This window comes from Bombina bombina, chromosome 5 (assembly GCF_027579735.1).
Source record: "Bombina bombina isolate aBomBom1 chromosome 5, aBomBom1.pri, whole genome shotgun sequence".
Classification (NCBI taxonomy): domain Eukaryota; kingdom Metazoa; phylum Chordata; class Amphibia; order Anura; family Bombinatoridae; genus Bombina; species Bombina bombina.
The window spans coordinates 435,307,587-435,334,821 of NC_069503.1; the positions used below are offsets into that span (position 1 = coordinate 435,307,587).

Sequence of the window (27,235 nt, forward strand, 5' to 3'; positions counted from 1 at the left end):
AGTGGTTAAGATCTTTGATTTTCTGACCTCCGTCAGAAAAATCTTCATGTCTACCGAGTCTATCAGAGTTCCTAGGAATGGAACTCTTGTCAGAGGAACAAGTGAACTCTTTTTTATGTTCACCTTCCACCCAGAAAAGCCAACACAATGTCCGTGTGAGATTTGGCTAGATGGTAAGTTGATGCCTGAATCAAAATATCGTCCAGATAGGGCGCCACTGCTATGCCCCGCGGCCTTAGAACCGCCAGAAGGCACCCTAGCACCTTTAGAAAATTCTGGGAGCTGTGGCCAACCCAAAAGGAAGGGCCACAAACTGGTAATGTTTGCCCAGGAAGGCGAACCTGAGGAACTGGTGATGATCTTTGTGGATAGGAATGTGAAGATACGCATCCTTCAAATCCACGGTGGTCATATATTGACCCTGCTAAATCATTGGTAAAATTGTTCGTATGGTCTCTATCTTGAACGAAAAATTTATTTAGAGTTTTGAGATCTAAAATCGGTCTGAAGGTTCCCTCTTTTTTGGGAACCACGAACAGACTGGAGTAAAACCCCTGCCCTTGTTCTAATTTTGGAACTAGGCAGATTACACCCATGGTATATAGGTCTTCTACATAGCGTAAGAACGTCTCTCTTTTTGTCTGGTTTACAGACAAACGTGAAAGATGAAATCTCCCCCTTGGGAGAGAATCTTTGAATTCTAGACGATACCCCTGGGTCACAATTTCTAATTCCCAGAGATCCTGAAGTCTCTTGCCCAAGCCTAAGCAAAGAGAGAAAGTCTGCCCCCTACTAGATCCGGTCCCGGATCGGGGGCTGCCCCTTCATGCTGTCTTGGTAGCAGCAGCGGGCTTCTTGGTCTGTTTACCTTTATTCCAGGTCTGGTTAGGTCTCCAGACTGACTTGGATTGAGCGAAGTTCCCCTCCGGCTTCGAGGCGGATGAGGAGGTAGAGGGACCGCCGTTAAAGTTTCGAAAGGAACGAAAATTATTCTGTTTGGTCCTCATTTTAACCATCTTGTCCTGAGGTAGGGCATGACCTTTACCTCCAGTAATGTCAGAAATGATCTCCTTTAGTTCAGGCCTGGATAGGGTTTTACCCTTAAAAGGAATAGCTAAAAGCTTGGATTTAGATGACACATCAGCAGACCATGACTTAAGCCATAAAGCTCTACTCGCTAAAATGGAAAAGCCTGCATTCTTAGCCGCTAATTTAGCCATTTGAAAAGCGACATCTTTAATAAAAGAATTTGCTAGCTTGAGAGCCTTAATTCTATCCAAAATATCATCTAATGGGGTCTCAACCTTAAGAGACTCCTCTAGAGCCTCAAACCAAAAAGCTGCTGCAGTAGTTACTGGAACAATGCACGCTATAGGTTGCAGAAGAAAACCCTGATGAATAAAAAACTGCTTTAGAAGCCCTTCTAATTTTTTATCCATAGGATCTTTGAAAACACAACTGTCCTCAATAGGTATAGTTGTACTCTTAGCCAGGGTAGAAATAGCTCCCTCCACCTTAGGGACCGTCTGCCACGAATCCCGAATGGTGTCAGATATGGGAAACATTTTCTTTAAAGTAGGAGGGGGAGAGAACGGAATGCCTGGTCTATCCCATTCCTTAGTAACAATGTCCAAAATTATTCTAGGGACTAGAAAAACATAATTTATGTAAGAACTTACCTAATAAATTCATTTCTTTCATATTAGCAAGAGTCCATGATCTAGTGACGTATGGGATATACATTCCTACCAGGAGGGGCAAAGTTTCCCAAACCTCAAAATGCCTATAAATACACCCCTCACCACACCCACAATTCAGTTTAACGAATAGCCAAGAAGTGGGGTGATAAGAAAGGAGCGAAAGCATCAAAAATAAGGAATTTGAATAATTGTGCTTTATACAAAAAAATCATAACCACCACAAAAAAGGGTGGGCCTCATGTGAAAACTAGCAAAAGGGATCGCGTCCGATGCAGCAGTCATGAGACCTAAAATTTCCATGCATAATGCTACCGAAGGGAACAATTGAGACTGAAGGTTTCGACAAGCTGAAACCAATTTCAGACGTCTCTTTTCTGTTAGAGACAAAGTCATGGACACTGAATCTATTTCGAAACCCAAAAAGGTTACCCTTGTCCGAGGAATTAAGGAACTCTTTGGTAAATTGATCCTCCAACCATGTCTTTGAAGAAACAACACAACTTGATTCGTATGAGATTCTGCAGAATGTAAAGACTGAGCAAGTACCAAGATATCGTCCAAATAAGGACATACCGCAATACCCTGTTCTCTGATTACAGAGAGAAGGGCACCAAGAACCTTTGAAAAGATCCTTGGAGCTGTTGCTAGGCCAAACGGAAGAGCAACAAACTGGTAATGCTTGTCTAGAAAAGAGAATCTCAGGAACTGATAGTGATCTGGATGAATCGGAATATGAAGATATGCATCCTGTAAGTCTATTGTAGACATATAATTCCCTTGCTGAACAAAAGGCAGAATAGTCCTTATAGTCACCATCTTGAATGTTGGTATCCTTACATAACGATTCAATATTTTAGATCCAGAACTGGTCTGAAGGAATTCTCCTTCTTTGGTACAATGAATAGATTTGAGTAAAACCCCAGACCCCGTTCCAGAACTGGAACTGGCATAATTACCCCAGCTAACTCTAGGTCTGAAACACATTTCAGAAACGCCTGAGCCTTCACTGGATTTACTGGAATGCGTGAGAGAAAAAATCTTCTCACAGGCGGCCTTACCTTGAAATCTAATCTGTACCCTTGTGAAACAATGTTCTGAATCCAAAGATTGTGAATCGAATTGATCCAAACATCTTTGAAAAATCGTAACCTGCCCCCTGCCAGCTGTGCTGGAATGAGGGCCGCACCTTCATGTGGATTTGGGAGCTGGTTTTGACTTTCTAAAAGGCGTGGATTTATTCCAGACTGGAGAAGGTTTCCAAACGGAAACCGTTCCTTTAGAAGAAGGGTCAGGCTTCTGCTACTTATTCTGACGAAAGGAACGAAAACGATTAGCAGCCCTATATTTACCTTTAGATTTTTTGTCCTGAGGCAAAAAGGCTCCCTTCCCCCCAGTAACAGTTGAAATTATTGAATCCAACTGAGAACCAAACAATTTATTACCTTGGAAAGAGAGAGAAAGCAAAGTTGACTTAGAAGTCATATCTGCATTCCAAGTTTTAAGCCATAAAGCTCTTCTAGCTAAAATAGCTAAAGACATATACCTGACATCAATTCTAATGATATCAAAAATGGCATCACAAACAAAGTTATTAGCATGTTGAAGAAGTTTAACAATGCTATAAGCATTATGGTCTGATACTTGTTGCGCTAAAGCCTCCAACCAGAAAGTTGAAGCTGCAGCAACATCAGCCAAAGAAATAGCAGGTCTAAGAAGATTACCTGAACATAAATAAGCTCTCCTTAGAAAGGATTCAAGCTTCCTATCTAAAGGATCCTTAAAGGAAGTACTATCTGCCGTAGGAATAGTAGTACGTTTAGCAAGAGTAAAGATAGCCCCATCAACTTTGGGGATTTTGTCCCAAAACTCTAATCTATTAGATGGCACAGGGTACAATTTCTTAAACCTTGGAGAAGGAGTAAATGAAGTATCCAGACTATTCCATTCCCTAGAAATCAATTCTGAAATCGCATCAGGGACTGGAAAAACTTCTGGAATAACTACATGAGGTTTATAAACCGAATTTAAACGCTTAGCAGATTTAGTATCAAGAGGACTAGACTCCTCCATATCTAATGCAATCAACACTTCTTTAAGTAAAGAACGAAAAAACTCAATTTTAAACAAATAAGAAGATTTATCAGTATCAATATCTGAGGCAGAATCTTCTGAACCAGATAGATCCTCATCAGAAACAGATAAGTCAGAATGATGGCGGTCACTTCAAAATTCATCTGAAATATGAGAAGTTTTAAAAGACCTTTTACGTTTACTGGAAGGAGGAATAACAGACAGAGCCTTCCTAATAGAATTAGAAACAAATTATTTTACATTAACAGGAACATCCTGAACATTAGATGTTTAAGGAACAACAACAGGTAAAGGATTATTACTAATGGAGACACAATCTGCATTGGAAAGTTTATCATGGCAACTAACACAAACTACAGCCGGAGGAACAGTTACCACAAGTTTACAACAAATGCACTTAACTTTGGTAGAACCAGCATCAGGCAGCGTCTTTCCAGTAGTAGATTCTGATCCAGGGTCAGGATGTGACATCTTGCAATATGTAATAGAAAAAAACAACATATAAAGCAAAATTATCAAATTCCTTAAATGACAGTTTCAGGAATGGGAAAAATGCAAAATAACAAGCCTCTGGCAACCAGAAGCAATGAAAAAGTGAGACTTAAATAATTTGAGAAAAAAGTGGAACAAAAAAAGACTCCCACATTTTTGGCGCCAAGTACAACGCCCCCATATTTTTTGGCGCCAAGTATGACGCCACATCCTCTGATGCCGAAACCGACGCCCACATTTTTTTGCGCAAAAAAACGTCTGAATACACATGCGTCAAAAAAATGACGTAACTGAATACAACTTCCGGCACCAACTACGGCGCCGGAAATGACAAAATTTTGCTCCAAAAAAGTTTGCGACAAGAATGACGCAATAAAATGAAACATTTTCTGCCCCTGCGAGCTTAACAGCCCGCAGGGAAAAATAGTCAATTGAAAATTTTCAAGGTAAGAAAAAAATATTTATTCATATGCATTATCCCAAATAATGAAACTGACAGTCTGAATGAAGGAATACTGATTATCCTGAATCATGGCAAATATAAGTTTAAAGACATATATTTAGAACTTTACATATAAAGTGCCCAACCATAGCTTAGAGTGTCACAAAAAAAATAAGACTTACTTACCCCAGGACACTCATCTACATATAGTAGATAGCCAAACCAGTACTGAAACGAGAATCAGTAGAGGTAATGGTATATAAGAGTATAACGTTGATATGAAAAGGGAGGTAGGAGAAGAAATCTCTACGAACGATAACAGAGAACCTATGAAATAGATCCCCTAGAGGAAGACCATTGTATTCAAATAGGCAATACTCTCTTCACATCCCTCTGACATTCACTGCACTCTGAGAGGAAAACCGGGCTTCAGCCTGCTGTGAAGCGCATATCAACGTAGAATCTAGCACAAACTTACTTCACCACCTCCATGGGAGGCAAAGTTTGTAAAACTGAATTGTGGGTGTGGTGAGGGGTGTATTTATAGGCATTTTGAGGTTTGGGAAACTTTGCCCCTCCTGGTAGGAATGTATATCCCATACGTCACTAGCTCATGGACTCTTGCTAATTACATGAAAGAAAACATTAGTGTAAGTAGGGACCTCTAGATATTTACCCATTTTACACAGTTTCTCTGGCGGGATTTAAAGGCCGTCACATCTGAGTCTGCTTGAGGGAACATCTTTCCTGAATCAGAAAGCTCTCCCTCAGACAGCAATTCCCCAACCCCCAAATCAGAACACTGTGAGGGTACATCGGAGATGGCCAATAAAGCATCAGAGGGCTCAGCATTTACTCTAATACCTGACCTACTGCGCTCACACTGTAAACCTGGCAGTTTAGATAATACCTCTGTAAGGGTAGTAGACATAACTGCAGCAATATCTTGCAGGGTGAAAGAATTACACGCACTAGAAGTACTTGGCGTCGCTTGGGCGGGCGTTAAAGGTTGTGACACTTGGGGAGAAGTGGATGGCATAACCTGATTCTCTTCTGACTGAGAATCATCCTGAGACATACTTTTATCAGCTAAAATATGTTCTTTGCAATGTAAGGCCCTTTCAGTACATGAGTGGCACATTTGAAGTGGGGGTTCCACAATGGCTTCTAAACACATGGAACATTGGCTTTCCTCAATGTCAGACATGTTAAAACAGGCTAGTAATGACCACAAACAGGCTTGAAAAAACTTTATTTTGTGAAAAAAATAACCATCTGAAAAAACGGTACTGCGCCTTTAAGAGAAAAAAGCATACAATTTTTCCAAAACTGCCTTAAAACGATAAAATTATCTCAATTTTATGATAAATGTATCCCAACTTGTCAGCTAAGATTGCCCCAAAAGAAAAGGAATACTTAACCCTTAAGAACAAAAAACGTTATACCAAAAACGTTATAGTTAAACAAAAACACTCCATGCACCTCGCCCCACAGCCCTGCTGTGGCGCCTACCTGCCCTCAGGGGTCTGAAAAATCGGATTAACCCTTCGATTAGGCCATAACTTTCCTGAAAGGCCCACCGGAGCTGAAGTTTGCTGCTTGCATGGGGAATACAACTGCGCAACTGAGGCGCGAAAATAGGCCCCGCCCATCTAACTCGATGTCTCACAGCCTTAAACAATAACCGCAAGAGAGCGGTCTAAAAAAAACCTAGCCATGTGGGTTCATATACCCATCTAAATGAAGCCATTTGTACCCTCTATTGCCAAATTAAATTGAAAACGTTTGCCACAAAAAACGTTATTTAACCTCCCAACATAGAATCGTTTGCCCACAAACATGTCATCAGTGTCAACCATTTACAGCCCAACATACAGGTCCAGTAATACCCCTCTCTATACATTAGGATTACTGCTTACCCTTTCCCTCATGGGGATACTGTCAGCCAATTCTGAAATAACACAGTCTCTCCAGAAAAAAATGACTGAACATACCTCAATGCTTGTAGCATGAAAAACGTTCCTCACACTGAAGTTTCTTAAGTACTCCTCAGCCATTCTGTGGGAACTACTCTGGATCTTAGTAACAACTGCTAAGATCATCAGTCTCCAGGCAGAAATCTTCATTCCATCTGCTGCCCGGGAAAAAATAACACTCACCGTTACCATTTAAAATAAAAAAGTCTTGCTTGAAGAAAATAAAAACTAACATTTTATCACCTCTTTCACTTTACCCTTCCTATTACTTAGTGTAGGCAAAGAGAATGACTGGGGGGGGGTGGAGTCAAGGGAGGAGCTATATAGACAGCTCTGCTGTGGTGCTCTTTGCCACTTCCTGTTAGCAGGAGGATAATATCCCACAAGTAAAGGATGAATCCGTGGACTTGTCGTATCTTATAGAAGAAAGTGAGTACACCCCTCACATTTTTGTAAATATTTTATTATATCGTTTCATGTGACAACGCTGAAGAAATGACAATTTGCTACAATGTAAAGTAGTGAGTGTACAGCCTGTATAACAGTGTAAATTTGCTGTCCCCTCAAAATAACTCAACACACAGCCATTAATGTCTAAGAGGACCAACAAACGTCCTTAATGAAAAGAAGGAATAGGACATAGATAAGGAACAACAATTTCCTAATTGATATTTCTATCTGAAACAACTTTAGGAAGAAAACCTAACTAGTACGAAGAACCGCCTTATTGGCATGAAAGATAAGATAAGGAGAATCACACTGCAAAGCCAAGAGTTCCGAGAATCTCCGAGCATAAGAAATAGCAACAAGAAACAAAACCTTCCAAAATATCTATGGAAAGCAATGGCTCAAACGGAGAATGCGGCCAAACTCTAAGAACAAGGTTAAAGGATTACTTTCTGTTATAATTTTTAAGCTAAACAACTAACAAATTAAAGTTAATAAACATTAATTAAAACCTACTGACCTATATTTTCTCCAAAACGAAGTTTCATAACGTTCTAAAAGTTATAGATTTTATTCGCCGATGATGTCACGTTATCCTGCCCACTATTTTCAGCACTGCATGTTCAAAATACTTAAACCAATAACTGTGTTTAAAGCGCCATTTTGAAACCTAGGTATTGTAAACAGATTGGTAAAGAGCAAAGGATACCCTCGGAGTGGATTTGGAAAACAATTAAATTTGCAGACAAGATTTCTGATATACGGTAGAGATATGTTAATGAAATGCTATTGATAAAAACATAATTTATGTAAGAACTTACCTGATAAATTCATTTCTTTCAAGAGTCCATGAGCTAGTGACGTATGGGATATACATTCCTACCAGGAGGGGCAAAGTTTCCCAAACCTCAAAATGCCTATAAATACACCCCTCACCACACCCGCAATTCAGTTTAACGAATAGCCAAGAAGTGGGGTGATAAAAAAGTGCGAAAGCATATAAAATAAGGAATTGGAATAATTGTGCTTTAAACAAAAATCATAACCACCCCAAAAAAAGGGCGGGCCTCATGGACTCTTGCTAATATGAAAGAAATGAATTTATCAGGTAAGTTCTTACATAAATTATGTTTTCTTTCATGTAATTAGCAAGAGTCCATGAGCTAGTGACGTATGGGATAATGATTACCCAAGATGTGGATCTTTCCACGCAAGAGTCACTAGAGAGGGAGGGATAAAATAAAGACAGCCAATTCCGGCTGAAAATAATCCACACCCAAAATAAAGTTTAATGAAAAACATAAGCAGAAGATTCAAACTGAAACCGCTGCCTGAAGTACTTTTCTACCAAAAACTGCTTCAGAAGAAGAAAATACATCAAAATGGTAGAATTTAGTAAAAGTATGCAAAGAGGACCAAGTTGCTGCTTTGCAAATCTGATCAATCGAAGCTTCATTCCTAAACGCCCAGGAAGTAGAAACTGACCTAGTAGAATGAGCTGTAATCCTTTGAGGCGGAGTTTTACCCGACTCAACATAGGCAAGATGAATTAAAGATTTCAACCAAGATGCCAAAGAAATGGCAGAAGCTTTCTGGCCTTTTCTAGAACCGGAAAAGATAACAAATAAACTAGAAGTCTTTCGGAAAGACTTAGTAGCTTCAACATAATATTTCAAAGCTCTAACAACATCCAAAGAATGCAATGATTTCTCCTTAGAATTCTTAGGATTAGGACATAATGAAGGAACCACAATTTCTCTACTAATGTTGTTAGAATTCACAACTTTAGGTAAAAATTCAAAAGAAGTTCGCAACACTGCCTTATCCTGATGAAAAATCAGAAAAGGAGACTCACAAGAAAGAGCAGATAATTCAGAAACTCTTCTGGCAGAAGAGATTGCCAAAAGGAACAAAACTTTCCAAGAAAGTAATTTAATGTCCAATGAATGCATAGGTTCAAACGGAGGAGCTTGAAGAGCCCCCAGAACCAAATTCAAACTCCAAGGAGGAGAAATTGACTTAATGACAGGTTTTATACGAACCAAAGCTTGTACAAAACAATGAATATCAGGAAGATTAGCAATCTTTCTGTGAAAAAGAACAGAAAGAGCAGAGATTTGTCCTTTCAAAGAACTTGCGGATAAACCTTTATCTAAACCATCCTGAAGAAACTGTAAAATTCTCGGAATTCTAAAAGAATGCCAAGAAAAATGATGAGAAAGACACCAAGAAATATAAGTCTTCCAGACTCTATAATATATCTCTCTGGATACAGATTTACGAGCCTGTAACATAGTATTAATCACAGAGTCAGAGAAACCTCTTTGACCAAGAATCAAGCGTTCAATCTCCATACCTTTAAATTTAAGGATTTGAGATCCTGATGGAAAAAAGGACCTTGCGACAGAAGGTCTGGTCGTAGCGGAAGAGTCCACGGATGGCAAGAGGCCATCCGGACAAGATCCGCATACCAAAACCTGTGAGGCCATGCCGGAGCTACCAGCAGAACAAACGAGCATTCCTTCAGAATCTTGGAGATTACTCTTGGAAGAAGAACTAGAGGCGGAAAGATATAAGCAGGATGATACTTCCAAGGAAGTGATAATGCATCCACTGCTTCCGCCTGAGGATCCCGGGATCTGGACAGATACCTGGGAAGTTTCTTGTTTAGATGAGACGCCATCAGATCTATTTCTGGAAGCTCCCACATTTGAACAATCTGAAGAAATACCGCTGGGTGAAGAGACCATTCGCCCGGATGCAACGTTTGGTGACTGAGATAATCCGCTTCCCAATTGTCTATACCTGGGATATGAACCGCAGATATTAGACAGGAGCTGGATTCCGCCCAAACCAGAATTCGAGATACTTCTTTCATAGCCAGAGGACTGTGAGTCCCTCCTTGATGATTGATGTATGCCACAGTAGTGACATTGTCTGTCTGAAAACAAATGAACGATTCTCTCTTCAGAAGAGGCCAAAACTGAAGAGCTCTGAAAATTGCACGGAGTTCCAAAATATTGATCAGTAATCTCACCTCCTGAGATTCCCAAACTCCTTGTGCTGTCAGAGATCCCCACACAGCTCCCCAACCTGTGAGACTTGCATCTGTTGAAATTACAGTCCAGGTCGGAAGCACAAAAGAAGCCCCCTGAATCAAACGATGGTGATCTGTCCACCACGTTAGAGAGTGTCGTACAATCGGTTTTAAAGATATTAATTGAGATATCTTTGTGTAATCCTTGCACCACTGGTTCAGCATACAGAGCTGAAGAGGCCGCATGTGAAAACGAGCAAAGGGGATCGCGTCCGATGCAGCAGTCATAAGACCTAGAATTTCCATGCATAAGGCTACCGAAGGGAATGATTGTGACTGAAAGTTTCGACAAGCCGAAATCAATTTTAGACGTCTCTTGTCTGTTAAAGACAGAGTCATGGACACTGAATCTATCTGGAAACCCAGAAAGGTTACCCTTGTCTGAGGAATCAATGAACTTTTTGGTGAATTGATCCTCCAACCATGATCTTGAAGAAACAACACAAGTCGATTCGTATGAGATTCTGCTAAATGTAAAGACTGAGCAAGTACCAAGATATCGTCCAAATAAGGAAATACCACAATACCCTGTTCTCTGATTACAGACAGAAGGGCACCGAGAACCTTTGTAAAAATTCTTGGAGCTGTAGCTAGGCCAAACGGCAGAGCCACAAACTGGTAATGCTTGTCCAGAAAAGAGAATCTCAGGAACTGATAATGATCTGGATGAATCGGAATATGCAGATATGCATCCTGTAAATCTATTGTGGACATAATGCCCTTGCTGAACAAAAGGCAAGATAGTCCTTACAGTTACCATTTTGAATGTTGGTATCCTTACATAACGATTCAATATTTTTAGATCCAGAACTGGTCTGAAGGAATTCTCCTTCTTTGGTACAATGAAGAGATTTGAATAAAACCCCATCCCCTGTTCCAGAACTGGAACTGGCATAATTACTCCAGCCAACTCTAGATCTGAAACACAATTCAGAAATGCTTGAGCTTTCACTGGATTTACTGGGACACGGGAAAGAAAAAATCTCTTTGCAGGAGGTCTCATCTTGAAACCAATTCTGTACCCTTCTGAAACAATGTTCTGAATCCAAAGATTGTGAACAGAATTGATCCAAATTTCTTTGAAAAAACGTAACCTGCCCCCTACCAGCTGAGCTGGAATGAGGGCCGCACCTTCGTGTGGACTTAGAAGCAGGCTTTGCCTTTCTAGAAGGCTTGGATTTATTCCAGACTGGAGATGGTTTCCAAACTGAAACTGCTCCTGAGGATGAAGGATCAGGCTTTTGTTCTTTGTTGAAACGAAAGGGACGAAAACGATTATTAGCCCTGTTTTTACCCTTAGATTTTTTATCCTGTGGTAAAAAAGTTCCTTTCCCACCAGTAACAGTTGAGATAATAGAATCCAACTGAGAACCAAATAATTTGTTACCCTGGAATGAAATGGAAAGTAGAGTTGATTTAGAAGCCATATCAGAATTCCAAGTTTTAAGCCATAAAGCTCTTCTAGCTAGAATAGCTAGAGACATAAACCTGACATCAACTCTGATAATATCAAAGATGGCATCACAGATAAAATTATTAGCATGCTGAAGAAGAATAATAATATTATGAGAATCATGATCTGTTACTTGTTGCGCTAAAGTCTCCAACCAAAAAGTTGAAGCTGCAGCAACATCAGCCAATGATATAGCAGGTCTAAGAAGATTACCTGAACACAGATAAGCTTTTCTTAGAAAGGATTCAATTTTCCTATCTAAAGGATCTTTAAACGAAGTACCATCCGATGTAGGAATAGTAGTACGTTTAGCAAGGGTAGAAATAGCCCCATCGACTTTAGGGATTTTGTCCCAAAATTCTAATCTGTCAGACGGCACAGGATATAATTGCTTAAAACGTTTAGAAGGAGTAAATGAATTACCCAATTTATCCCATTCTCTGGAAATTACTTCAGAAATAGCATTAGGAACAGGAAAAACTTCTGGAATAACCACAGGAGATTTAAATACCTTATCTAAACGTTTAGAATTAGTATCAAGAGGACCAGAATCCTCTATTTCTAAAGCGATAAGTACTTCTGTAAGTAAAGAACGAATAAATTCCATTTTAAATAAATATGAAGATTTATCAGCATCAATCTCTGAGACAGAATCCTCTGAACCAGAAGAGTCATCAGAATCAGAATGATGATGTTCATTTAAAAATTCATCTGTAGAGAGAGAAGTTTTAAAAGATTTTTTATGTTTACTACAAGGAGAAATAACAGACATAGCCTTCTTGATGGATTCAGAAACAAAATCTCTTATGTTATCAGGAACATTCTGCACCTTAGATGTTGAAGGAACTGCAACAGGCAATGGTACATTACTAAAGGAAATATTATCTGCTTTAACAAGTTTGTCATGACAATTAATACAAACAACAGCCGGAGGAATAGCTACCAAAAGTTTACAGCAGATACACTTAGCTTTGGTAGTTCCAGCACAAGACAGCGATTTTCCTGAAGTATCTTCTGACTCAGATGCAACGTGAGACATCTTGCAATATGTAAGAGAAAAAACAACATATAAAGCAAAATTGATCAAATTCCTTAAATGACAGTTTCAGGAATGGGAAAAAATGCCAATAAACAAGCTTCTAGTAACCAGAAGCAAAGAAAAAATGATACTGAAATAATGTGGAGACAAAAGGACGCCCATATTTTTTGGCGCCAAATAAGACGCCCACATTATTTGGCGCCTAAATGCTTTTTGGCGCCAAAATGACGCCACATCCGGAACGCAGACATTTTTGGCGCAAAAGGACGTCAAAAAATGACGCAACTTCCGGCGACACGTATGACGCCGGAAACAGAAAAGATTTTTTGCGCCAAAAAAGTCCGCGCCAAGAATGACGCAATAAAATGAGGCATTTTCAGCCCCCGCGAGCCTAACAGCCCACAGGGAAAAAAGAGTCAAATTTTAAGGTAAGAAAAAAATTGATTCAAATGCATTATCCCAAATATGAAACTGACTGTCTGAAAATAAGGAATGTTGAACATCATGAGTCAAGGCAAATAAATGTTTGAATACATATATTTAGAACTTTATAAATAAAGTGCCCAACCATAGCTTAGAGTGTCACAGAAAATAAGATTTACTTACCCCAGGACACTCATCTACATGTTTGTAGAAAGCCAAACCAGTACTGAAACGAAAATCAGCAGAGGTAATGGTATATAAATAAGAGTATATCGTCGATCTGAAAAGGGAGGTAAGAGATGAATCTCTACGACCGATAACAGAGAACCTATGAAATAGACCCCGTAGAAGGAGATCACTGCATTCAAATAGGCAATACTCTCCTCACATCCCTCTGACATTCACTGCACGCTGAGAGGAAAACCGGGCTCCAACTTGCTGCGGAGCGCATATCAACGTAGAATCTAGCACAAACTTACTTCACCACCTCCATAGGAGGCAAAGTTTGTAAAAACTGAATTGTGGGTGTGGTGAGGGGTGTATTTATAGGCATTTTGAGGTTTGGGAAACTTTGCCCCTCCTGGTAGGAATGTATATCCCATACGTCACTAGCTCATGGACTCTTGCTAATTACATGAAAGAAAAGCGTATTTGGGGTAGTTAGTTAGTAACAGGCATAGAAAATATTTACTTACAGTGGCCCTTTAAGGCTCCAGGAGGAGCAACAGACTTAAGCACAGGCCTGATTCTGACCAAGGCCTGATAAAAAGACTGCACATCTGGCACGTCCACCATACGCTTGTGGACATACAAACTGCTATATAGGCTTTCAGCTTGTCCATTAATGCTTAAAGTAGCAGCTATCCGCTATAGGGATCAAAGTCTCTTAGCCAGAGTCCAGGAGGAGCAACAGACTTAGGCACAGGCCTGATTCTGACCAAGGCCTGATAAAAAGACTGCACATCTGGCATGTCCGCCATACGCTTGTGGACATACAAACTGCTATATAGGCTTCCAGCTTGTCCATTAATGCTTAAAGTAGCAGCTATCCGCTATAGGGATCAAAGTCTCTTAGCCAGAGTAGAAATGCTCATTCTACTATAGGCACCGTGCACCAAGATATTTAATGGGGACAGTGACAGGAAAACATCTTGGTAAGACATGAGAAGGGAAAAAGGATTCCCTGACTTCTCTCATTCCTGAGGAAAAAAATCCTGTAGCACGGTCTGGAACAGGAAAAACCTCCACAAAGGAATTCCAGCAAATATTAATTTTACTAGATATCCTTGGGTTTACAACGACAAAATATCGGAATCGTCCAGAGTAGCCAAAACCTCCTTTAACAATACACAAGGTGTTCAGGCATATGTCTTAAGGATACGACTTCAGCATCAGATGAAGGAATTATACTGTCCAAATCTGAGGTTTCACGTATCCTCCTCATCAGACCTATGAGGAAGTAAATCTGAGTAGCAGTAGGCGGAACAGAAACCAAACTATCTGCATCTCTAATGTTCCTCTTCCTATTTCCCTTAGTATAGGAAAAGCAGATAATGCCACATATACCGCATAAGATATCCGGACAGCAAATTCTGCAGGCAAATAACTCCTCCAGGAGATAGAAAGGAACCGCAGTACACTGCATGTGACGCCATTGAGGCTTGGGACGCAAAAGGAGAAAACTGTGGCATTATAAACAATCTATTAGTTATGCAGCATGGAATTGTATATATTAAACAAAAATGTACCACAGGGCATAACCAGCTTATATAATAAAACAGGAACCCATGATCTGGCATTTAGTACTACTATATACCTGACAGAAGGGGTATGGGACACACTATATTCTCAGTATCTCAAGAGGCGAAAACATAAATTTAAAGGAACAGGCCTCTGTTCCAGGAGTATGAACAATATGTCTCAAGTCTTGGGCTTGAAAAACATAAAAGATTATTACCACCAAACATCAGTGGAAATCACTTTACATATAAAAACTTCACTTGGAAGAATGTATTGGAGATGTCAGCGCCCTTTATTATATAACATAATAGCTTTAGCGCCCTCTACCCTCACAGGGTAATGATTGTAAATCAATATAAGTATCAACATAGAGGAATCTCAAGGACCATGTCATCAAGAACACGTATTTAATAAGCAAAAACAAGCTTTAGGTAATGGCTTCGCAAATAGAAGCCTTTCCGTAGCACGGAAAACCTCCGTATCCACAGAAACATCACTCTGATCTGACGGAGAAGAGAAGGGGGCGTGGTCACATGACCGGCTCAGAGAGAGACGAAAATGGCGCTTCCCCGCCATGCAAAGGAAGAAGAAGGTGGGAACAGAGGCACAGCACAGAAATGAAGCGCGCAGCTAATCTAACTGCGCGCCCCATTCTATCAGACAAGGTCCACTGAGCCCAAGTAAAACATCTGTGCAACACTTAGTCTGACTGCTCCCCACTAGAACAGTTGAAAAACAATTGTGCCGCTCTTACAAATTACAATATGAGTATATTAAAGGGGCGCACTCTTAAACATCAGAAGCCACTGATTGGAGCATATAACCGTTATAAGAATAATGTGAAAACAAACACCTCATCCTAGTGACCATAAAAACAAGGATAAAAAAGGATAGAGGAATCAATAAGCCCTAATGATCCTCTACCCAAATGAGCCATAACCTTTTCAGGGAATACTTAACCAATAAACAATTAACCCCTAGTCTCTTTTGCGTCCTGCCTCGAATATCCTTCGCCAGGATATATATATCCCAGAAAAAATTCTTTCAGAAGTGCATGTCCCCCAAACATAGAAGATCAAGCACTTACCTGCATCTAGCCGACCGGCAGGAGGACAGGCTACCCAGTGTGAGAAGACGCCACTCCTCACAAAGACCGGTAGAAAAAATAAAGAACAGAGTAAACCTACTCTGTCTTTCTGTACTAGGGCAGCAAATATGGAAAACGCAGTAAGGTCCACCTTACAAGTTCCTAACTACTTTAAAGCCACCACTGCCCTACTGAAGAGACTAACGTGGAGTACGGCTAGACCCAATCTTGAGAAGAAATTTAAGAGTAAACCTACTCTTGCTTTCAAAATAATAAAATCTTGATTGAAGTTAAAAAAAAATCCAATCTTCTTCAGGCACTAAAAACTTCACCTCCTCCTTGCACCGAAGGCAAAGAGAATGACAGTGGGTTGTGGGAGGGGGAGTGATTCTTAACAGCTTGGCTGTGGTGCTCTTTGCCTCCTCCTGCTGGCCAGGAGTGATATTCCCAACAGTAAAGGATGAAGCCGTGGACTCACATATCTTAGGAAAGAAATCCAAAAAATGTATCATATAGAATAATCTCATTATGTAAGGGCACTCACAGGTATTTAAAATCTTCAAACTTTATTAGGAAATCTTCATAAAAAGTCAGATGTCAAGGTTTCGGCTCATAGTCGAGCCTTTATGAAGACAACATGTCCTAAAAAATACAACACATACAATATGAATATCATCGTTTCTATGTTTATGTTGTATGTTTTAAGTTTTGTATTTTTTAGGACGTCTTAATAAAGGCTCGAAAATGAGCCGAAACATCGACATCTGGCTTTTTGTGAACGGTTCTTAATAAAATGTGATGATTTTAAATACCTGCGAGTGCCCTTACATGATAAGATTATTTTATATATATATATATATATATATATATACACATACATACAGTGTATATATATATATATATATATATATATATATATATATATATATATATATATATATATATATATATATATATATATATATATACACACACACACACAGTATATATATATATATATATATATATATATATATATATATATATATATATATATACACACACACACACACAGTATATATATATATATATATATATATATATATATATATATATATATATATACATACATACAGTATATATATATACATACACACACACACACAGTATCTCACAAGAGTACATCCCTCACATTTTTGTAAATATTTTATTATATCTTTTCCTGTGACAACACTGAAGAAATGTAGTGAGTCTACAGCCTGTATAACAGTGTAAATTTTATGTCCCCTCAAAATAACTCAACACAGCCATTAATGTCTAAACTGTTGGCAACAAAAGTGAGTACACCCTTAAGTGGAAATGTCCAAATTGGGCCCAAAGTGTCAATATTTTGTGCGGCCACCATTATTTTCCAGCACTGCCTTAGCCCTCTTGGGCATGGAGTTCACCAGAGCTTCACAGGTTGCCACTGTAGTCCTCTTCCACTCCTACATGACAACATCACGGAGCTGGTGGATGTTAGAGACCTTGCGCACATTTGAGGATGCCCCACAGATGCTCAATAGGGTTTAGGTCTGGAGAAATGCTTGGCCAATACATTACCTTTATCCTCAGCTTCTTTAGCAAGGCAGTGGTCGTCTTGGAGGTGTGTTTGGGGTTGTTATGTTGGAATACTCCCCTGTGGCCCAGTCTCTGAAGGGAGGGGGATCATGCTCTGCTTCAGTATGTCACAGTACATGTTGGCATTCATGGTTCCCTCAATGAACTGTAGCTCCCCAGTGCCGGCAGCACTCATGCAGGCCCAGACCAGGACACTCCCACCACCATAGTTGACTGTAGGCAAGACACAATTGTCTTTGTACTCCTCACCTGGTTGCCGCCACACACACGCTTGACACCCTCTGAACCAAATAAGTTTCTCTTGGTCTCATCGGACCACAGGATATGGTTCCAGTAATCCGTGTCCTTAGACTGCTTGTCTTCAGCAAACTGTTTGCAGGCTTTCTTGTGCATCATCTTTAGAAGAGGCTTCCTTCTGGGACAACAGCCATGCAGACCAATTTGATGCAGTGTGCTGCGACCATGGTGAGGCCTATTCTGAGTGGAAACGGTCCTGTGAAACCGCTGCAGCTCAGTTTCAGGGTCTTGGCAATCTTTTTATAGCCTAGGCCATTTTTTTAGATCCTCAGAGTTCTTTGCCATGAGGTGCCATGTTGAACTTCCATTGACCAGTATGAGAGAGTGCGAGAACAATAACGCCAAATTTAACACACCTGCTCCCCATTCACACCTGAGACCTTGTAACACTAACGAGTCACATGACACCGGGGAGGGAAAATGGCTAATTAGGGCCCAATTTGGACATTTTTCCACTTAGGGGTGTACTCACTTTTGTTGCCAACGGTTTAGACATTAATGGCTGTGTGTTGAGTTATTTTGAGGGGACAGCAAACTTACACGGTTATACAGGCTGTACACTAACTACTTTACATTGTAACAAAGTGTTATTTCTTCAGTGTTGTCACATGAAAAGGTATAATAAAATATTTACAAAAATGTGAGGGGTGTACTTACTTTTGTAAAATAATATATATATATGTACACACACACACACACACAGACAGTATATATAGGTATAGAAACATATTTTTCCTAAAAAACATCAGACATATATAGAAATATTTATTTAAGAGTAAATAGAACATATTCTGGTATGTGAAGAACACTGGAATTTGAAACATTCATATTTCATGTTGGGCTAGCACACTGCGGTTTGTGCTTGAGTATGGGTGTTAGTTTCTTTTTTCTCTTTTCGCTCTCCGTTGAAGTCTATGGAGGAATAAGTTAAAGCTTTCATGATATTCCATGTTCTGATTATTGCACGTGTCGGGTTAGTGCTTGGGTGAAAACTTTTTTCTTTCAACTTGTAATACTAGAGCAACCTGACAGCTTCAACGGAGGCTGTTTGCATCTAAGTTGGCACACGAGAAATAAATTATGCTCCACTCATAATCTAGCCCTTAATACTGTGTACCCATAAATCATTTCAAGCCTAATAGCCCCCCTTCCATTTTCTGCCACAAAGAAGTTTTTGACTGTGAGAGATAAAGTCTAGTCTTATTCCTAAAAATTATCAGTGATGTGGCTCCCTAATTTACAATAATAGTATTTTAAAATTAATTTAGGTTCAAAGCATTCACAGAAAATCTGTTTTGCTTACCCTGGTATCTATAATGCTAACAAATCAATGTAAATTTATTTTTTTAAAGTATCAAGTACACAAATAGAGCTTATACACTTGTTTATTTTAATCAAAAATACCCAGTATCTGAAAAATCACCCCATGCCTAAATATCTTGTAGCATTTTTCTGAATCGGTTATCCCTTCCCAAATAAGCAGGTTATGCCAGCCCTGCAAACAATATTTTAGTCTTTCCACATTTTGTATGATTTTATATGTTCTGAGAATTTTGAAAATCGTTATTCGTTATGTTTTTTAATTCAGCACCCAGACATGATTTGTTCCACCAAAGTGGAATCATTTTTATACTTAATGATGAGACAATAATCCAATTCATCATTTACAGTTTAATACAAAGCTTTGTATACAAGGTTTGTTCATCAACAACTTGCAGAAAAAACAACAATTTACAAACCTCTGAAATGTCCATTTCTTGCTTCAATTTTTGTATTTTTTTTCTCCATCTCATTGCTGCTACAGCTAACAATTTTTGCTGATTGTTAATACTGTTCAAAGCATCCAGAATAGAGCTGCTTCCCCACTCATAGTCATCCTCCTGAAAGCAACACACAGTTGAAATTTATAAAGGATTCATTTAACCCCTTAGTGACCAGACTATTTTTCAATTTTCTTACCGTTAAGGACCAGGGCTGTTTTTACATTTCTGCGGTGTTTGTGTTTAGCTGTAATTTTCCTCTTACTCATTTACTGTACCCACACATATTATATACAGTTTTTCTCGCCATTAAATGGACTTTCTAAAGATACCATTATTTTCATCATATCATATAATTCACTATAACATTGTTTTATAAAATATGATGAAAAAATTGAAAGAAAAACAAACAAACATTTTTTTTCTAAATTTGACCACCAAAATCTGTTACACATCTACAACCACCAAAAACACCCATGCTAAACAGTTTCTAAATTTTGTCCTGGGATTAGAAATACCCAATGTTTACATGTTCTTTCCTTTTCTTGCAAGTTATATGGCAATAAGCACAAGTAGCACTTTGCTTTTTACAAACCATTTTTTTTTCTTTTCAAAATTAGCGAGTTAGAATCCCTGAATAACCCTTCACACACACACACACACACACACACATTATATATATATATATATATATATATATATATATATATATATATATATATATATATATATATATATATATATATAATATTTTTTTTAAAGATGACAACCTAAGGTATTAAACTTGGGGTATTTTCACTCTTTTCATGCAACCATTTTACCACCAATCTATGCCAAAGCTTGAAAAAGGAAAAAAACAAAAGTGGGGATTTTTTGATATAAATAGCAATTTAACAATACATGTACTGAGAACTTTAAGGGTCACTGCCCAAAAAAAAAAACCCAATGTGTTCAGCAACATCTCCTGAGTACAGTGATACCACCAATATATAGGTGTGTTGGGTTCTCAAGAGGCTAAAAGGCCTTATTTTTTGGGGGTGCATTCCAGTTTTCCAACTTGGAATTTTCACATAAGGTCATCATGCACACGTCCTATTTCAGACATTTTTGAAGCCGGCCAATGTAATTTACCCCCATCAAAACTTAAATTATGCTTACCTGATAATTTTCTTTTCTTCAGATGGAAAGAGTCCACAGCTGCATTCATTACTTTTGGGAATTCAGAACCTGGCCACCAGGAGGAGGCAAAGACACCCCAGTCAAATGCTTAAATACTCCTCCCACTTCCCTCATCCCCCAGTCATTCTGACGAGGAACAAGGAACAGTAGAAGAAACATCAGGGTGAAAAGGTGCCAGAAAAACAAAAAACAGACGCCCCACAGAAAAACATAATTTATGTAAGAACTTACCTGATAAATTAATTTCTTTCATATTAGCAAGAGTCCATGAGCTAGTGACATATGGGATATACATTCCTACCAGGAGGGGCAAAGTTTCCCAAACCTCAAAATGCCTATAAATACACCCCTCACCACACCCACAAATCAGTTTAACGCATAGCCAAGAAGTGGGGTGATAAGAAAAAAGTGCGAAAGCATAAAAAATAAGGAATTGGAATAATTGTGCTTTATACAAAAAAATCATAACCACCACAAAAAAGGGTGGGCCTCATGGACTCTTGCTAATATGAAAGAAATGAATTTATCAGGTAAGTTCTTACATAAATAATGTTTTCTTTCATGTAATTAGCAAGAGTCCATGAGCTAGTGACGTATGGGATAATGACTACCCAAGATGTGGATCTTTCCACGCAAGAGTCACTAGAGAGGGAGGGATAAAATAAAGACAGCCAATTCCTGCTGAAAATAATCCACACCCAAAATAAAGTTTAAATGAAAACATAAGCAGAAGATTCAAACTGAAACAGCTGCCTGAAGTACTTTTCTACCAAAAACTGCTTCAGAAGAAGAAAACACATCAAAATGGTAGAATTTAGTAAAAGTATGCAAAGAAGACCAAGTTGCTGCTTTACAAATTTGATCAACCGAAGCTTCATTCCTAAACGCCCAGGAAGTAGAAACTGACCTAGTAGAATGAGCTGTAATCCTCTGAGGCGGAGTTATATCCGACTCAACATAGGCATGATGAATTAAAGATTTCAACCAAGATGCCAAGAAATGGCAGAAGCTTTCTGGCCTTTTCTAGAACCGGAAAAGATGACAAATAGACTAGAAGTCTTTCGGAAAGTCTTAGTAGCTTCAACATAATAAAAGCTCTAACAACATCCAAAGAATGCAATGATTTCTCCTTAGAATTCTTAGGATTAGGGCAAAATGAAGGAACTACAATATCTCTACTAATGTTGTTGGAATTCACAACCTTAGGTAAAAATTCAAAAGAAGTTCGCAACACTGCCTTATCCTGATGAAAAATCAGAGACTCTTCTGGCAGAAGAGATGGCCAAAAGGAACAAAACTTTCCAAGAAAGTAATTTAATGTCCAATGAATGCATAGGTTCAAACGGAGGAGCTTGAAGAGCCCCCAGAACCAAATTCAAACTCCAAGGAGGAGAAATTGACTTAATGACAGGTTTAATACGAACCAAGGCTTGTACAAAACAATGAATATCAGGAAGATTAGCAATCTTTCTGTGAAAAAGAACAGAAAGAGCAGAGATTTGACCTTTCAAGGAACTTGCGGACAAACCTTTATCTAAACCATCCTGAAGAAACTGTAAAATTCTCGGAATTCTAAAATAATGCCATGAAAAATGATGAGAAGGACACCAAGAAATATAAGTCTTCCAGACTCTATAATATATCTCTCTAGATACAGATTTACGAGCCTGTAACATAGTATTAATCACAGAGTCAGAGAAAACCTCTTTGACCAAGAATCAAGCGTTCAATCTCCATACCTTTAAATTTAAGGATTTGAGATCCTGATGGAAAAAAGGACCTTGCGACAGAAGGTCTGGTCTTAACGGAAGAGTCCACGGTTGGCAAGAGGCCATCCGGACAAGATCCGCATACCAAAACCTGTGAGGCCATGCTGGAGCTACCAGCAGAACAAACGAGCATTCCTTCAGAATCTTGGAGATTACTCTGGGAAGAAGAACTAGAGGCGGAAAGATATAGGCAGGATGATACTTCCAAGGAAGTGAAAATGCATCCACTGCCTCCGCCTGAGGATCCCGGGATCTGGACAGATACCTGGGAAGTTTCTTGTTTAGATGAGAAGCCATCAGATCTATTTCTGGAAGTTCCCACATTTGAACAATCTGAAGAAATACCTCTGGGTGAAGAGACCATTCGCCCGGATGCAACGTTTGGCGACTGAGATAATCCGCTTCCCAATTGTCTATTCCTGGAATATGAACCGCAGAGATTAGACAGGAGCTGGATTCCGCCCAAACCAGAATTCGAGATACTTCTTTCATAGCCAGAGGACTGTGAGTCCCTCCTTGATGATTGATGTATGCCACAGTTGTGACATTGTCTGTCTGAAAACAAATGAACGATTCTCTCTTCAGAAGAGGCCAAGACTGAATAGCTCTGAAAATTGCACGGAGTTCCAAAATATTGATCGGTAATCTCACCTCCTGAGATTCCCAAACCCCTTGTGCTGTCAGAGACCCCCACACAGCTCCCCAACCTGTAAGACTTGCATCTGTTGAAATTACAGTCCAGGTCGGAAGAACAAAAGAAGCCCCCTGAACTAAACGATGGTGATCTGTCCACCACGTCAGAGAGTGTCGTACAATCGGTTTTAAAGATATTAATTGAGATATCTTTGTGTAATCCCTGCACCACTGGTTCAGCATACAGAGCTGAAGAGGCCGCATGTGAAAACGAGCAAAGGGGATCGCGTCCGATGCCGCAGTCATAAGACCTAGAATTTCCATGCATAAGGCTACCGAAGGGAAAGATTGTGACTGAAGGTTTCGACAAGCTGATATCAACTTTAGATGTCTCATGTCTATCAAAGATAGAGTCATGGATACTAAATCTATCTGAAAACCTAAAAAGGTTACCTAAGTCTGAGGAATCAATGAACTTTTTGGTAAATTGATCCTCCAACCATGATGTTGAAGAAACAACACAAGTCGATACGAATGAGATTCTGCTAAATATGAAGACTGAGCAAGTACCAAGATATCGTCCAAATAAGGAATACCACAATACCCTGTTCTCTGATTACAGACAGAAGGGCACCGAGAACCTTCGTAAAAAATTCTTGGAGCTGTAGCTAGGCCAAACGGCAGAGCCACAAACTGGTAATGCTTATCTAGGAAAGAGAATCTCAGAAACTGATAGTGATCTGAATGAATCGGAATATGCAGATATGCATCCTGTAAATCTATAGTAGACATATAATGCCCTTGTTGAACAAAAGGCAGGATAGTCCTTACAGTTACCATTTTGAATGTTGGTATCCTTACATAACGATTCAATATTTTTAGATCCAGAACTGGTCTGAAGGAATTTTCCTTCTTTGGTACAATGAAGAGATTTGAATAAAACCCCAGTCCCTGTTCCAGAACTGGAACTGGCAAAATTACTCCAGTCAACTCTAGATCTGAAACACATTTCAGAAATGCTTGAGCCTTCGCTGGGTTTACTGGGACACGGGAAAGAAAAAATCTCTTTGCAGGAGGCCTTATCTTGAAGCCAATTCTGTACCCTTCTGAAACAATGTTCTGAATCCAAAGATTGTGAACAGAATTGATCCAAATTTCTTAGAAAAAACGTAATCTGCCCCCTACCAGCTGAGCTGGAATGAGGGTCGCACCTTCATGTGGACTTAGGAGCTGGCTTTGATTTTCTAAAAGGCTTGGATTTATTCCAGACTGGAGATGGTTTCCAAACTGATACCGCTCCTGAGGATGAAGGATCAGGTTTTTGTTCGTTGTTGAGACAAAAGGAATGAAAACGATCATTACCCTGGAAAGAAAGGGAAAGCAGAGTAGACTTAGAAGACATAACAGCATTCCAAGTCTTAAGCCATAAAGCTCTTCTAGCTAAAATAGCTAGAGACATATACCTGACATCAACTCTAATGATATCAAAGATGGCATTACAAATAAAATTATTAGCATGTTGAAGAATAAAAATGCTATGAGAATTATGATCTGTTACTTGTTGCGCTAAAGCTTCTAACCAAAAGATGAAGCTGCAGCAACATCCGCTAAAGATATAGCAGGTCTAAGAAGATTACCTGAACACAAGTAAGCTTTTCTTAGAAAGGATTCAATTTTCCTATCTAAAGGATCCTTAAGGAAGTACCATCTGCCGTAGGAATAGTACGCTTAACAAGAGTAGAGACAGCCGCATCAACTTTAGGGATTTTGTCCCAAAATTCTAATCTGTCAGATGGCACAGGATATAATTGCTTAAAACGTTTAGAAGGAGTAAATGAATTACCCAAATTATTCCATTCCCTGGAAATTACTTCAGAAATAGCACTATGGACAGGAAAAACTTCTGGAATAACTACAGGAGATTTAAAAACCTTATCTAAACGTTTAGATTTAGTATCAAGAGGACCAGAATCCTCAATTTCTAATGCAATTAGGACTTCTTTAAGTAAAGAACGAATAAATTTCATTTTAAATAAATATGAAGATTTATCAGCATCAACCTCTGAGACAGAATCCTCTGAACCAGAAGAACCATTATCAGAATCAGAATGATGATGTTCATTTAAAAATTCATCTGAAAAATGAGAAGTTTTAAAAGACTTTTTACATTTACTAGAAGGAGGAATAACAGACATAGCCTTCTTAATGGATTTAAAAACAAAATCTCTTATGTTATCAGGAACACTCTGAGTATTAGATGTTGACAGAACAGCAACAGGTAATGTAACAGTACTTAAAGGAAATATTATCTGCATAAACAGTTTGTCATGACAAAACAGTACAAACAACAGCTGGAGGAACAGATACCATAAGTTTACAGTAGATACACTTAGCTTTGGTAGCTCCAGCCCCAGGCAGGGATATTCCAGAAGTATCTTCTGACTCAGCTTCAACGTGGGACATCTTGCAATATGTAATAGAAAAAACAACATATAAAGCAAAATTGATCAAATTCCTTAAATGACAGTTTCAGGAATGGGAAAAAAATGCCAGTGAATAAGCTTCTAGCAACCAGAAGCAAAAAATCAATGAGACTTAAATAATGTGGAGACAAAAGTGACGCCCATATTTTTTCGCGCCAAAAAAAGATGCCCACATTATTTGGCGCCTAAATGCTTTTGGCGCCAAAAATGACGCCACATCCGGAACGCCGACACTTTTGGCGCAAAAGAACGTAAAAAATGACGCCGGAAACAGAAAATAATTTTTGCGCCAAAAAAGTCAGCGCCAAGAATGACGCAATAAAATGAAGCATTTTCAGCCCCCGCGAGCCTAACAGCCCACAGGGAAAGTCAAATTTTTAAGGTAAGAAAAAAATGAATTATTCATATGCATTATCCCAAATATGAAACTGACTGTCTGAAATAAGGAATGTTGAACATCCTGAGTCAAGGCAAATAAATGTTTGAATACATATATTTAGAACTTTATATAAAAAGTGCCCAACCATAGCTTAGAGTGTCACAGAAAATAAGACTTACTTACCCCAGGACACTCATCAACATGTAGTAGAAAGCCAAACCAGTACTGAAACGGGAATCAGTAGAGGAAATGGTATATATAAGAGTATATCGTCGATCTGAAAAGGGAGGTAAGAGATGAATCTCTACGACCGATAACAGAGAACCTATGAAATAGACCCCGTAGAAGGAGATCACTGCATTCAAATAGGCAATACTCTCCTCACATCCCTCTGACATTCACTGCACGCTGAGAGGAAAACCGGGCTCCAACCTGCTGCGGAGCGCATATCAACGTAGAATCTAGCACAAACTTACTTCACCACCTCCATAGGAGGCAAAGTTTGTAAAACCGATTTGTGGGTGTGGTGAGGGGTGTATTTATAGGCATTTTGAGGTTTGGGAAACTTTGCCCCTCCTGGTAGGAATGTATATCCCATACGTCACTAGCTCATGGACTCTTGCTAATTACATGAAAGAAAAATACGGGTGGGGAGCTGTGGACTCTTTCCATCTGAAGAAAAGAAAATTATCAGGTAAGCATAATTTATGTCTTTCTTCATAAATGGAAAGAGTCCACAGCTGCATTCATTACTTTTGGGAAAACAATACCCAAGCTATAGCGGACACTGAATGCAAAAACGGGAGGGTACAAGAGGCGGCCCATTCTGAGGGCACCAGGCTTGAAAAACCCTACCGAACAAACTCCCGCTTCGTCTGAAGCAGAGAACAACTGAAAAAAAAGGAAAAGGCCCAAGGACACTGACCCGCAGATAGACCACAGCCGTGATAGAGACCACAGGAACTAGACTCGACTGAGTCAACAGCCTCCAAGAGACACCGTCCCCAGCAGTCGGTCTCCAAACAACACACCTTACTAAAGAAAGGGAAAAATCTACCGTATTCTTCCACAAAGAAGAAAAGGCATGGAGAAAACATGATTGTACTTGTAAAGCGTGGCTAATCCCCCTTAAGGGACTCAAGGCGCTGC

General features: G+C 39.2%; 1 protein-coding gene across 1 annotated transcript in view; it reads right to left on the minus strand.

Moving 5' to 3' along the window:
* The window catches only part of TOPBP1 (DNA topoisomerase II binding protein 1), an 872,354-nt gene that overhangs the window by 212,030 nt on the left and 633,089 nt on the right, over positions 1-27,235 (minus strand). Inside the window, exon 24 of the mRNA XM_053715750.1 lies at positions 19,623-19,771. Within this exon, the coding sequence (XP_053571725.1) occupies positions 19,623-19,771 (149 nt within the window). The remainder of the gene's footprint in view (positions 1-19,622; positions 19,772-27,235) is intronic.